Source organism: Zonotrichia albicollis, chromosome 2 (assembly GCF_047830755.1).
Source record: "Zonotrichia albicollis isolate bZonAlb1 chromosome 2, bZonAlb1.hap1, whole genome shotgun sequence".
NCBI lineage: Eukaryota > Metazoa > Chordata > Aves > Passeriformes > Passerellidae > Zonotrichia > Zonotrichia albicollis.
The window spans coordinates 68267717-68281260 of record NC_133820.1 but is presented as its reverse complement, the minus strand read 5'-3'; the positions used below and the strand labels follow the sequence as shown (position 1 = coordinate 68281260).

At 43.4% G+C, this 13544-nt stretch overlaps 1 protein-coding gene across 2 annotated transcripts in view; it reads left to right on the top strand.

Moving 5' to 3' along the window:
- The window catches only part of CBY2 (chibby family member 2), a 37361-nt gene extending 24495 nt beyond the window's left edge, over positions 1–12866 (top strand). The window contains exons 1-2 of one of the 2 annotated variants that reach the window (XM_014267239.3): positions 1704–1959; positions 4363–12866. In XM_014267239.3, the coding sequence (XP_014122714.2) occupies positions 4486–5469 (984 nt within the window). In that variant the 5' untranslated portion in view covers positions 1704–1959; positions 4363–4485 and the 3' untranslated portion in view covers positions 5470–12866. Of the gene's footprint in view, positions 1–1703; positions 1960–4362 lie in introns of those variants that run through there. The other variant, XM_074535444.1, reaches the window with a different exon arrangement.
- The last annotated feature ends 678 nt before the right edge of the window (positions 12867–13544 follow it).

The window sequence follows — 13544 nt, the reverse complement described above, 5'->3', positions numbered from 1 at the left end:
TCTTCATAGTAGCAGTTCATATCTTGCTCTTCCCCTGGCTTTCAATCCATCACTGGATGGTGACCTCTTGTACTCCAGCATGGAGCATGGAGAATATTACATGAGTGTGTCTGGGATCACACACTCCTTCCCACTGGATCCCTTCTAGAACCAGACAACCTCCAAGAAGCAGGACAGCAAAGTCAGCTGAGCAGCCTGGTATAAGGTGTGCAGGTAGGATGGAGGAAAAAAAGGCTTTGGTTCCAAATAATATTTAGTACTTTGTACAGTGAAACATTTTTGAGAAATTGAGTGGTCTGAAGCTGTGGACAAAACATTCAGCTGGCAAGCTAGTTCAAACTCTTCTTCCAGAGCAGGGGTTACTTGTCTCTTGTCAGGGAGGGGAACACACTCAGCATTATTTCTGCCTTTGTAATCTTGTGAGTGACAGCTCAGTCCTTTTGAGAGTCCAGCTCAGAAATCAGTGTAGCTGCTATAAAAAATTCTGCTGTGAACTCTTGCAGCATTTCCAATTCTGATGAGTGCATAAACACATTTGATGATATTCACTAAATGTGATCCAAATGTATTGGCCTTTGAATTAATAATTTTCAGTAAAAAATTGACTTGGCAGAAGAACTTTATGAAACTTTAAGGAAAATACTGCATGAGTAAAGCAAAGGAATGCTCACTATCAAGTTAGTTCTCCATGGTTCTGGATTAAGCAGCTGCACTTCTTTCAATTAATTCAGTTGCTAGTCAGCTCTTAGGCCTTAAAATGTTCATCAAAGGTCACTTTCAGAGCCCACAGCCACAGTTCTGCAGAAGTTCAGATTGGACACTTCAGTCACCCCTCTGAAAAGTGTCTGCACTGGGTAGCACCCTTAAATTCCCATCTGATGGCAGGCCAGACACAAACAGCCCATGATAAAATATTTTCTCTTTTGAGGACATTTTTCTGTTTTCCTACACAGGATCCTGGAGCTCAAATAAAGAAGGATACTCCCTGGGGAGTTGCCATAGTAACCTCTGATGTGTTTTTGTCATCTAAGATTAAATATAAGCAAGGGAGCAATTACAGAGAAGGATTTTATATCTGAGTTTATAATTTTCATATAACACCAAAGCTGAACTATACCTCCAAGTTCCTAAAGCAATAGCAGTCACCTTGAGGGTGATGTCAACTTGGTAATTTTCACTGAAAAATAAATGAAACGCTGTATTTATTATTCAAGAATCCTGATTAGAAAAAGAAAATCCACTTCTGAAAGATGTAGCAAATAAGAAAGACTTAATTAGGAATGTAAAGATGTGGAAGTGGAAATGGCTGCTACAAATAATATCTAGACCTGCTTGTGTGAATGCCTTCTGTATTCTATTTTCTTCTTACTAACATTCAGCTATAGTCTGCTCTTAAGCTTATAGTCTAAGAAGAGCTTATAGTCTAAGAAGAGCTGTCCTCAGAAAATAACTTCAACTTTCACAGTGCATACAAGGAAGTGATTTTTGAATGTATCAGTATCAGTTCAGCAACAAACAGAATTTGAAGTTTCAGAATAAATACAAAATTTGTTTTTTAAGAGGGTGTGATGGAGAAAGAATCCATCCAAACTGTTCTCAGTTACGAGCATCACAGGGAGGTCAGGAAGCCTGGGTTCAGGAAAGGGCATGGGAGCCGAGCTAGCAGGAAGGTCGTTTCCATGGGAAATAGCCCAGAGGAGCAAGGCTGGGAGAAGGCAGAGCCCATCTTGCGAGGAGAGTGCGGAAGGAGCGCAGAAGGGAGCTGTGCAAGGCGGCTGTGCAGGAGCCCCCAGACCCTGGCGGGTCGGGGGCAGGTGGCTGCTCCTGGGACAAGGTCCTGCAGCGCTCACATCAGCCCCAGTCCCCTGTCCCTGCTGTGCACTCCAGCACCTCTGGACACCCCAGCAACTCAGCTCGGCTCCGGGGAGAGGGAAGGAGCACGCAGGCCGCGCTGAGAAGGTGAGCACTGCTGGCTCTGTCATGGTGTGCTCCAAACTGCCCAGCCTCTCTCGCTTTGCTGTGGCTTCCCCACAGCTGGCTGCCTTGCCCATCCACCCAGCTGCCCAGCATTTCCTGGGATTATTCAGAGATGGGGGAAAAAATTATATGGGAGGCATTGAGATGTTGAAGTAGCTCCCTAAAGCTTGGGTAGATGTCTCTCTGGCAGTGCAAAAGAGCTGACAGAGCCACTGTCAAGTTTAATTGTCCCCAAGGTAATGTCCTTCCAAGTCATATATATTATATATTTCTGTTTATCCTGAAAATGTGCAATCTAAACACTTTCTCTGAAAGTGACTTTAAGAACTGTAACTTCTTGTCCATGATAGGCACATGGGTCTGGGCTTCTGTTGCTGTATGTGTTCTGCATCTTCCCTGGATAATTAGGGATCTGTTCCTTCCGTGGCTGATTTGCCCTCTGCACCCTCACCCCTTACCAGGCCCCCATTTTGTGGCTTCTGGGGGAAAAAATGGGACTGGGCACCCCAATAAAACAGGAAAGGCTGCAGGGGAAAGGGGTGTAAGGGAGGGAGCAATGCATGGCTCTGGCCGTAGTGTAAGTGGGCAAAAAAAATCCAAACCAGAGCTTTTGGGAAATACCTTTTTAGTAGAAGAACGTTGTTATGAAAACACAAGTCTGACATGAGATTAAGCAGCAGATGATGTGGAAGACAGCCCTGAAGTTCAGACAGTAAACAGGTTGCAATAAAATCAAATGTTAATGCAAACAGACCTATATTGCAATAGCCCTCTCCTAAATGCAGGAATTTGGGATTTTAAACAAAGTGGTAATTTTATGAGTGGTTGGACAAACTTGGGAAGGGGGTGCAGGATGCATCTATGGATGTTGGCTCTAAGAAGTAACTTGGAGGAGCCTGCACATGCAGTGCTGTTTGGTGGAAATAACAGGGAAAGGGGAGAGCAACAGGTTTGGAAAAGGAGAGGGCAGCAATAGGACAGGGGGCACACACTGAGATGGCAGAGCTGGAGGCTATGAGGGACTTGGGTGTGGTGGTCAGCCTCTCTTAATGCTTGGGGTAGAGATATGAGAGCAAGATCCATGAAGGATCAGACAGAAAGGCAGAACTGCGCTTTCCAAGGAACAGCAGGGAAGTTGGGAGACCTCACAGGGGGAGAGGAATACACCTGAGTGAAATTTGACAAGTAACTTATTTATTTATTTATTTATTTAATCTTAAAAAAAGGCACATTTGTGCTGTCAGAAACTCTGTGCAGAAACCCTGAGAATTCCAACAATTTAGTTATAAAAAATAGTTCAATCTCAGATCAAATAACTTCGTCATGAAAATAACATAAATTTAATTTTGGTTTAGCTGCAGAAAACAACCTTTTCTTTGGCACAAAACAATAATTTTTGGTTGTCTAGTTGGTTGTTATTTTTTTTTTCCCACGTATAAGACTGAAATCTTAATTTGCCCCAATTCTCTCATGGTTAGAAAGTGATTTAAGCTGCAATATTTTGGGTAGGGGAAAGGAGGGGAGAGTCTTCAACAGATAAGTCTGAGGTTTCTGTGTCTGAAATGAGAAGCATTAGAGGTTTGGCCCTGCAGTATGGATTTTAGAGATGAGTTTTCTGATGATGTGAAAAAGAGGCAGATGGACTGTAGGAAAAAGATAAGCAATCACTATTGCAGGGCTAGAAAGCAAGAAAAATAACAGAGCTATCAAAGCATATAAAGAGTAAGAGTGACAGGAGAAATGAGAATGAAAGGTGGAGAATTATCTATGGGTTGTGACAGTTTTTGGACTGTGGTGATGGGAGCTTGTCAAAAAACCACGCAAAGAGCAACAAAGCTCTGATGTCCCAAAGCTTTGGTTTGTGCATATTGTGGATTTTAAGATCAAAAAGCAAAACTATCACTGCATATTTGTGGCATCCTGTTAACAAAGGCTACTCAGCATTAGCCAAAAAAACCTGCTGTCAAGGCCAGATTTTTTCTATGAACCTTTAAAAATGCTTTATTTTGAAAAGTTTTTTTGAGCCTCATAACAATTTTTAACATGTTTGTGCATCAGTCATTTGGGAGCAGGCTTTTCTGAGGCAGAAAATAGTCTTTTGCTCCCTTACAGGTCTGTAGAAATGAGGTAGAGAGATAAAGGGGAAGTGCAGGTTTTTATAAGAAAGCTTTTAGTGCTGCCATAGAGCTGCTTTATCTACCAATGCAAATTTTCTCCGCTTCTATCAACAAGGTATCTGGTGGATTCCTTGCCTTTCAGCATCAAAGTGGTAACATGGTTAACTGTGAGAACTGAATTATTTGCTTGTCCTGTCATTGGTGTAGCTTAATTCTGATTTGGAATTTTGGCAGTAAATCTATGTATTTGTGTTCCCTATTCTTTCAGTCCTAATCAAGCTTCTCCAGCCCCACTGTGTCACCTGCTCCTTGGCAGTGGTCAGCAGCCTCTTGTAGAAGCCCTGGAGGAAGCCTTTTGCCACAGTCCTGCTCAATTTGCTGAAGAAGGGCCATGTCTGCCTTTGATCAGAGGAACCAGAGCATGCAGCACACAGAGCCTGGGACAGACTGCATCACGCCTCAGGTGAAGCCAAGGGGTGAGATGTTTGTCTTTATTGATGGGAAATGGGTGAATGACCATTGGTGCCAGCCACCCTTTTCTTCACACCAGAAACTCTTCAGCAAGAAGGCACAGAATGAGTGGAGCATCTGGGAGGAGAACAGAGCACTCTGGCAGGAAAACCAAATCCTATGGATCAAAAACAGGATGCTCTGGGAAGAAAACAAGGCCCTACAGTATCTTCGGTCACAGAACAAATCTGTCCAGGTAATTTACACTGATGCTATTCAGAGAAGCCTCAAGAACAAAAATAAACCTTTTCCACTCTTCCAAGAGAGGAGTACAGGCTTTCAGCTCAGCCTGGGCAACAAAGCTCTCCAGGCAGTCCAGGAAAAGAATAAAATATTTGAAGATTTCCAGCAGGAGAATAAAGCACTCCCTGTTACCTGGAAAGGCCCAAAAGCCATCACAGTCCATGAAGAGAGCAAAGATGCCCGCTCAGATCTTCAGAACACCATTGACACCATTGCAGCTGTGGAAAAGATTAACCCTGGCCCAGTCCCCCAGCAGGAATGTGAAGGTAAAAGGAAAAGCACTACTCCAACTCAGAACAAGATTGACTCTGCCCCAAGTACACCGGGAGAGCATGAAGTTCTCAGAGTTCTCCAGGAGTTACGTGAGCTCCTCCACACCTTCCTTAAAACGAGCCATCCTCCCTGGGAGAAACAGTGCTGTCACAACCTCTATGACGTGAACAGATCCTTCCAAGAAGATTACAGCAAGCTGAAGCTGCAGCTGAAGGCTGTGAAAAACACTGTGTCAGACATTACAGCTCAAATGGACATGCTGGAAAAGGAGATCAATGCCATCACTACCCCAGTGTATGAGGAAGCAGGACAGAAGCTGGCAACTGAGCATCATCTTGGAGATGTGTGAAGCTTGGGACTTAGAACTGCTAGTTCATTTCCCAGAAAACTTCTCTCCTTTTTTCAGGAAACCTACTAAAATCGCAATAGAGCCTGTAGATATCTGGGAACATCGTGTCCTTCTGAAACTTTCTTGCACTACTTAGATATATTTCACCTTCTGGTTATATGATGTAGGTGACTGTCATGAATTTGCCTAGTATCAGGAATCATGTTTTCCAGCATTTTTATTTCAAAGTTTCTTATAACAAGGCCTAGATTTTCAGAAGGTTATTGCTTGAGGATCTCAAGTCTAATTACAGATCTCAACTCTGATTACAGGGTGCCAGCTTGTAGTCCAGGGGTGCACTCACAATCTCTGCTAAAAAAGCATTGATTAATAAAGGAGGATCTCTCGTCTCAGACATCATGGTGGAGGCAAGAGAAGAGAATGGAGCAGGCAGCAAGACTTCTCCTGCACAGAGCAGTGAGGTCCCTCTCGATTTCTTGGATAGTCAGATGAAGCAGGTTTTTACCTGCCCCAGAGCAAGAAGTAGGTTGCCAAAAGCAGCATTTTGATGGCTGTTCCATGGCTTAAGTCAGTGTTTAGAAGGGCATCTACTCACTGTAATGGACCGGCCAGTCTGCAGTGATCTGCTGACACAGGGGATGAGAACCTTTTGATCTGCTCAAGTTTGAAATTCTGGTCTGGCCTCAATTGTGTTGCCAGAGTGGCTGGAAATGCATTCCCTGTGTCTCGGACAGTCCGGATGCAGTGCACCGTGTCACAATCTTTCAGGCAGAATATTGGAGCCTGTAAGAAATCTGACAGGACAGATGCAGGGAGACTTGTGCAGAGCAATTGTAGGAGCATTACTGTTAAGCAAAGGAGAGGTTACAGTGAGGTTTATCTCTTGCAACAGGACCCCAAAAGCAGGCTGTCACTCGAGTTTAAAAGTCTCGAAGTGATTTGCCATGGAATTATCTAAAGCATGAACTATCTTTCAACCTGTATTTCACTCAGACAACCATGCCAAGTGCAAGTGATGACTGTTTACTTCAGAGGCTTAAAACAACAGGTATTTTCTTCTGCTGCTCAGGCTTTGGGATGCTGAGGCAAATCTCTCAGGCATGAAGTTAAATGGCTGGCTCTCACTGGTGTGGGTAGGGCTGCATCTATGAAAATCTGGTAGAAGAAGAGGAACAACGTTCATTGAGAGGTGGACGTGTAGACAGCACGTTGCTCCTTCTTAATGACTGGGTTACAGCTCTTAATAGATTAATGCCTCAGTACTGTGCTGGGAAACATGTTCATGTTCGGTGCCTTCAGACACGCTGCTTTTCTCTATTCCATCTCCCTCACCATGTTTGGTAACATGTCCAGTGTTACCAAATATTGAACATAATGTTTGGTAAGAGAGAGAAACAGGACTATGAAGACCCAAATGTAGAGGTTCAGAGGAGGGCAGCAGAATCAAAAAGCTCTGACCATGTGTTCATATCTTAACAAACTTATTTGTGTTCCATTAAAAGAAATAAACTGCTCTTTTGCCAGTGGTCAGAATACCAACTCCTGTCATGTCCCTATACATGGGCAAGAAAGACACTTGGGAGTGCACCCTTCCATCAGGTGTTTGGGAGGAGTCATCTCATCTAATGTCAGGTGTCCATCCAGGACAGGACATCAGATCACAGCTAGTCTCCCTGGGCTTCCTTTCTGTCCTGTAGGAAGGAATGGGCATGTTCAGGCTGTGATTAATCTTGCTCCTATTAGACTAAAAGTAGGCTGTGTCACCAGCTGGAGTCCCTTGTTTCTCTCTGTTGCCTCTATAATTACTTTGAGGACAATTAACTCCAACTTAGACATTTGGTTTGGAGCTCTCTGAGTGAGAAACTTGGCAGTTCCAGACAGAGGAGATGCTTCATCAAGTGGTGAAGTGGCACAAGCTTGGGAGTGTGTCCCAGTCCCTGGCTTTGCTTTCTGTGCAATGCCTTCATTAAGCAGCTGATTCAGATCTCTCTATTGTGTGGAGAAATTATTACTCTGTGAATAAAATTGAGATAGTTTGGGCAGAGCTTAAATATCATGCACACATGTAGGATCCTGAGGGGAGCACACTACTTCTCCTGAATGCTAATGATGTTTCTGGAAGGAATTGGGTTTTGTGAGTCCTTTGCACTTTGATCACTGTGGATCTTTGAACTTCCTGGTTATGAAGAAGTCTACACCTGGTAAATATTTTTGGCATCCCTCACAGAGAAATTGAATTTATCATTCCTTCAAGTTTTCTCACTTCTGTCAAGTGAGATGACAGAGTCCATAAAGGACTGCCCATCACTTAACCTTGCAGAGAATTCTGTGCTGTGCAAACTCTCTGTCCTGGTTTAGGGGAAATGTGGGAGGAAACCTCCAAAGGGATCCCTCTGGAAAGCAAATTCAAGCAGCCCTGCCCCGCACCGGTTCAGGAGACATAAACCTCCTTTGAGAAAAGTGGAAAAAACTGTTTATTTAACAAGCAAAGTACTCACAAACACAATAATAATAAACAATAGAACCTCTCGCTGTTTTGAAGAGATGGCAAATTCAAAGAGTTCTTGTCATGGACTCTCAGCTTACTCAGCCTCTTATCAGTCCCTCTAGTGCAGCAATGCTGTGTCCCAGGCTCCAGCGGGCCACAGGTGTGAGCTCCCAGTCTTTTTCTGGGTTTTTGGTCCAGAGGAGGTTTGAACAGTTCCAAGAAAAATTAAAAAACCTCACAGTCCAGGGAACTTCTCTGCCTCAGCTAGCTAAAAACACAACTAACAAAAAAGTAAAGGAGAGCTCTTTCCTGCTGTCTGTCCATGCTGCAGACAGCACAGTCCAGGAGCTGGATGTGGGGGAGCAAGTGCAGTCCCTGATGACAAACTCTGCACTTCTTCTCTCACCCCTTCGCTCTCAGAACCAGTCTTACAGGTGTAGAACTTAATGTCCAGCATAAACAGAACAAAGAATTGGGGATACAAGCACCATAAAGACATCCTAGGATGCTCTCATTATCCCAGAAGGTACCAAATCTCCAGACTCTGCTTATTTGGTCACAAACCAGAGCGAGTTGGTGACAGCAGTGGAGGATCATTTCTGGGAGGTGTTGGAAAGGCAGATGATCACGAGTACTGCCCCATCTGTTGATGCTAAGGGCACAGAGGTGAAGTCTGACTGAGTGGCCTGCAGGGTGCCACTGCATGGGGAGGATCCTTAGCACTGCTCATTTTTTGCATTGTTCCATGTCCCCAGCCAGTGCCATTCACCAGTTCAGTGGTGCCATCCTACATGTCTCCATTTCTAGAGGGTGTGCTGGTGAGAATGGTTGGACTGACAGCTTTTGCACACTATTTCAGGAGCAAATGGAAGAAACAGCAGGCATTTACAGGAAGAACTTATAAATAAACACAAAATTTAGGCAGGTTTAGGAAAAAATTAAATAAATTTAATACATTTTTCTAGTCTGCTCACTAGTTTACAAGTCCCTGGAGATTGGTAGCTTTTCTGGCTTGAAATGGATGGATGTCATTCTTATAGTGCATAATTTACCTTTTGTAGAAAGACAAACTTTCAGTCTCTCTCCTTATTGATGCTGATTAGGTCCTTATTTTTTTACTACTCATTTATCAGAACTATTTTTGGAAAGCTGGATTTTTGGCAAGGACACCATCAGCTTCTTACTTCCCTGTGAATTGGATTATTGCCTCTAGCTGGGCTCTGTGGAAATGCTGACTTTCCTGTTCTCATTTTTTACTAGACAGTCTGATACATTTGGGTTTATACTGTCTTCACAGAACACCCACCCTGGCCTTTTGTGCTCATCTCAGCAGACCCACCACATCCTCTCATCCCTAAATTGCAATTTCAGAATTTTTTGAAGTGTTAGGATCTTCCTTGAACCCCGGCTTGCTCTTGTTAAGTGCTGAAGACATTTTTCCCAGAGTTATGCTTGTGATTTCATGAAGCTGAGGATGTACTACAAAAGCTGTTGTGCTGGCCAAAAGCCATCCTCTCCATAGTGGTGCAGACTGTTCATTGGTGTTCTCAGCAGCCCAGTTTGTTCTTTCCCAGCCAGTTCCCAGCCAATTCCAGTTTAGCTCAGAATTAGACACAAGTGTACATTTAAATGCAGGGTAAAGTGAAAGTCTTTCACTCAACCTTTGTGCTGAACCTGGACCAGCCATCTTCCTTTCTTGACATCCAATTTGGGCACAGACTACTCAAAATATTCCTGCACTGAGGTGCAAAGAAGAGGGGGAGTAGCTCCTCAGATAAATTTCATAAAGAAATTCTTTCTTACAGTGGCTGTTGGCTGGTTTTAAAGCAGAAAGGTTTAAAACTTTACCACATTTTCCAAAGTGGTATTCATCTCAGCTAGGTGGAGACACTAATGAAAGCAGTAAGTGAGACCCATGGCCACCTGAGGTCACTTCTGCAGCTGGTGGAGGTAGGCAGGATTGCCAGAGGGTCCAGGTCTTTCCCTGCTGACTGCAGAGAGCCTAGAGTGGCCAAGGTTAGGTGGGGAGAGTCTTGGCCTGAGACATCAGTTGGTGAAGGGCTGACAGAAAGCTTTGGATGGAGCTAAGGGAAAAACATGTGAGTTTATGACAATAAGGGGCAGGCAACTTAGGAGGAACTCTAAGATGTTGTGAGGTTATACAGGGAGAAAATGAAAAAGGTCAAATCCCAAATAAAACTGATTCTGGTTACTGTTGTAAAATATGTTTCTATAAATTCGTCATCAAGAGAAGGAAGGCTAAAGAGAATGTTTGTCTTGGTGACAAAGAATGAAGTAAAGACCTCAAGTACTTAATCCCTTCTTTCCTCAGGCTTTAGCAGTAAGACCAGCTGTTCCCAGGTACCCAGCCCTCTGAGGTGCAGGACAGGAGCAGGGAGCAGAATGAAGCCCCAGGTCCAAGGGTGGATGGTCAGTGACCTCCTCATCACCCAGACACACACAGGTGTGTGAGGCCCATTGGGCTCCACCCAGGGGCACTGAGGGAGCTGGAGGAAGAGCTCACCAGGGCACTCCCCACCATTTACCAGCAGCCCTGGCTAACTGTGAGTCAACTTCTAACCTGCAGTCAACTGTAAGGAGGGTCTGGAGAACTACAGGCCTGTCAGCCTAACCTCAGTACTCGGAAAGGTTAGGGAGCAGATCCTCTTTGAGTGTCATCACGGGACACATGCACAACAATGGGGATCAGGACCAGCCGGGATGGGTTTGTGAAAAGCACGTCCTGCTCGACCAGCCTGATCTCCTTCTGTGACAAGGTGACCTGCTTAACAGCTGAGGGAAAGGCTGTTGTCTGTGTTGACTGTGTTGTGGTGAATGAGGTACACACCCAGTTGGTGGCCAGTCACTGGTGATGTCCCCAGGGCTCAGTGTTGGGGCTGCTCCTGTTTAACACATTCTCTGATGATCTGGATGAGGGTACAGAGTGCACCCTCGGTCAGTTTGGGGATGATATCAAGCTGAGTGGGAGTGTTGATCTGCTGAAAGGCAGGAAAGCTCTGCAGAAGGATCTCAACAGGCTGCATCAATGGGCTGAAGCCAATTGTGTGAGGTTCAACAAGGAAAAAATCTTGGTCCTACACCTGGGTCAGAACAACCCCATGCAGCCCTACAGCCATTCAGGCAGCCTCAGAGGTAGGGATTAGGCACCAGGCAAGTTTTTGCATTGCATCTGAGTATTCTGTTCTGTGCCACTTGAAGCATGTGCCAAAATCCAGCTGAGCTGAGCATCAGCAAGGCAAAGGGTTGTAGGTAGATCGCACAAATAGTATGAGAAAATCTCTCCTAATTTGTTGCAAATTCATACCTTTTGGTTTTTCATCCTTTCTATGCCTCTGATTTCATAGATTATTTTTTTTTTTATGTTTTTGGTGCAAAACGTAAAATCACGAAACTTTCAAATCATCAGAAAAATATAACTGGCAGAAATGTTTTCTAAATGCAAATTGAACATCTTCCTTTTGATCGTGGGCTATGCCAAAGCTCTAACACACATCTTTGATCTTATGGCAGTGTCTGGAGAAATTATGGTACTCTAATATGGAATAATAGATTCTCATCAAGACTTCTAGCTTTAGGAAATTGTTTAATCTCCATTCTCAGTGGCTGTTTCTTTGATACAGCTGTGGCTGAAGGGTCCCAAGTGCTGGAAAAACAGCTCACCAGCTCAGAACAAAGCTGATTATGTAAATTGTGCATTAAGATTCAGTTTCAATTTAATTTTATTCTGTAAATAAATATCCCATTAACATCCATCTGTTAAAAGTCAGGTAAAACATTTTCAAAACCTCCATTGCTATGACAGATGTGACTGTACCATAAATAGTAATGGTGTGGTGGTATGAGGATGTCAAAGTATAAACTGTGAAGCACGTTTTAAGAAGTAATGAAGGTGATAACATTTAATTATAACAAAAGAGACCTTGTCTGATTGAGACAGACAGGGCTTCCATTTGTGTTGTTCTGTTTGCATTATGCAAAATGCTTTCTCTGATCACCATCTCCAAGAACACTAATAATTATATCTCATTAATTCACTTAAAATACAAAAACATTTCAGCTGATGAAGGTCATTACTGAATTATATCCAAGCCTTTTGCTTAATATCTTTTTATTTCAACAGCTTACTTGAGAGCAGTCATTTTCCCTTTGTCTAGCTGATACTTCACTGCCAACGCTGTTAATAGATTGTACTGATCAGGAACAGAGTGATGAACCCTGTCAGGTTTCCTAAATTAGTCTTCAAAGTGAATGAGAAGGTTCAAGTGCTCTTAACCCATAGCTATTTTTAACTATTTTAAAAGTCAGAGATTTCATATGCACTGCAAAAGAGCACTTGACAAGGAAGCAACCAGGGGATTGGAGCAAATTTCACTTACACTGGAAGTATAAAACTGTGTGTGTGTGTCAGCTGGAGATTAAAAACAGGTTCCCTATATATTCTTAAACATTCTGAAGGAGGGATGGGAACAGTGCTAATTTATTTCCATAAAGAGAATGAAAAATTATTTTCTATGTCACACACTGTAGGGAATGGTTAGGGGTAGTGCATTGCTGTATCAAGATGGAACAAGCAAGGAGAAATTGCAATTCTTCATGGTACAGACTTGAGCATAATCTTCCAGTGAAATTACAATTCTTCATGGTAAAATCAGACTTGAGCACAATCTTCCAGTGCTCTACTATTCTGCCTAAGCTCCTTGTTTATGGAAATCTGCATCATATGTGCAAATCCTCCCTGCTTGGCAGAAGCTGGCCTTAGGCACAAAACGACATGCCTGTAAATACCTAAATGTTGATACAACAAAATGCCATATGCCACATTAAATCTGGCAGTCTAATTCCTAGTAAAACCAGTACTACATTGAAACCTTTGTATCACAGAAAATAAAAGCAGATTCTAGTACCAAGTTTCAAGAATTTTTTACTGCTCAGTTTAAATGTATTTGCAAGTCAAAGACAGCTCAGTGGTCCTCCAGGCACCATATATCATGAGGTATGTCCTCATTCCTGTCCAATTTTCCAAAGGAATTGTGAGGTCATGGGGACTGAGATGCAACTGAAGAATACAGGTGATATCACAGGCTCTTTTCATGCACAAGTACACAGAAATTCTCTTTTGTCTGTTCATTTTTACAGCTATCTTAGCCTTTTATCATCAACTGTTTTTTACAAGGGTGTTGGGCAAGGAGCCGAGGGCCATGCAGTTTTCATTACCTCCCACAGGTGAAGTTGGATTAGAAAAGGGAGCTTATCCCACCCCACCAGGCCAGACCTAGAGCTTTAACTGGGCATAAAGACCTCTAAAAGGCCCTGAGCTTTGCTGTATTTCAGCAGTTCAGGAAGTTGTTGGATAAGGGCAATGAACCATAAAATCATTTGCCCTTGAAAGGACTTCTAAGGTCATTGAGTCCAATCAAGTCCAGTATGGATCTCTCTTGAATATCCACCCATCTCTCTCCTTCTCCACTACACCTATAGGCATGTCTTGGACAGAAACAGCTTCTCCATCACCTGTCCTCTGAGACTCCCAGGCTGCAAAGACACTGCAAGTCTGGAGAAATGGGAC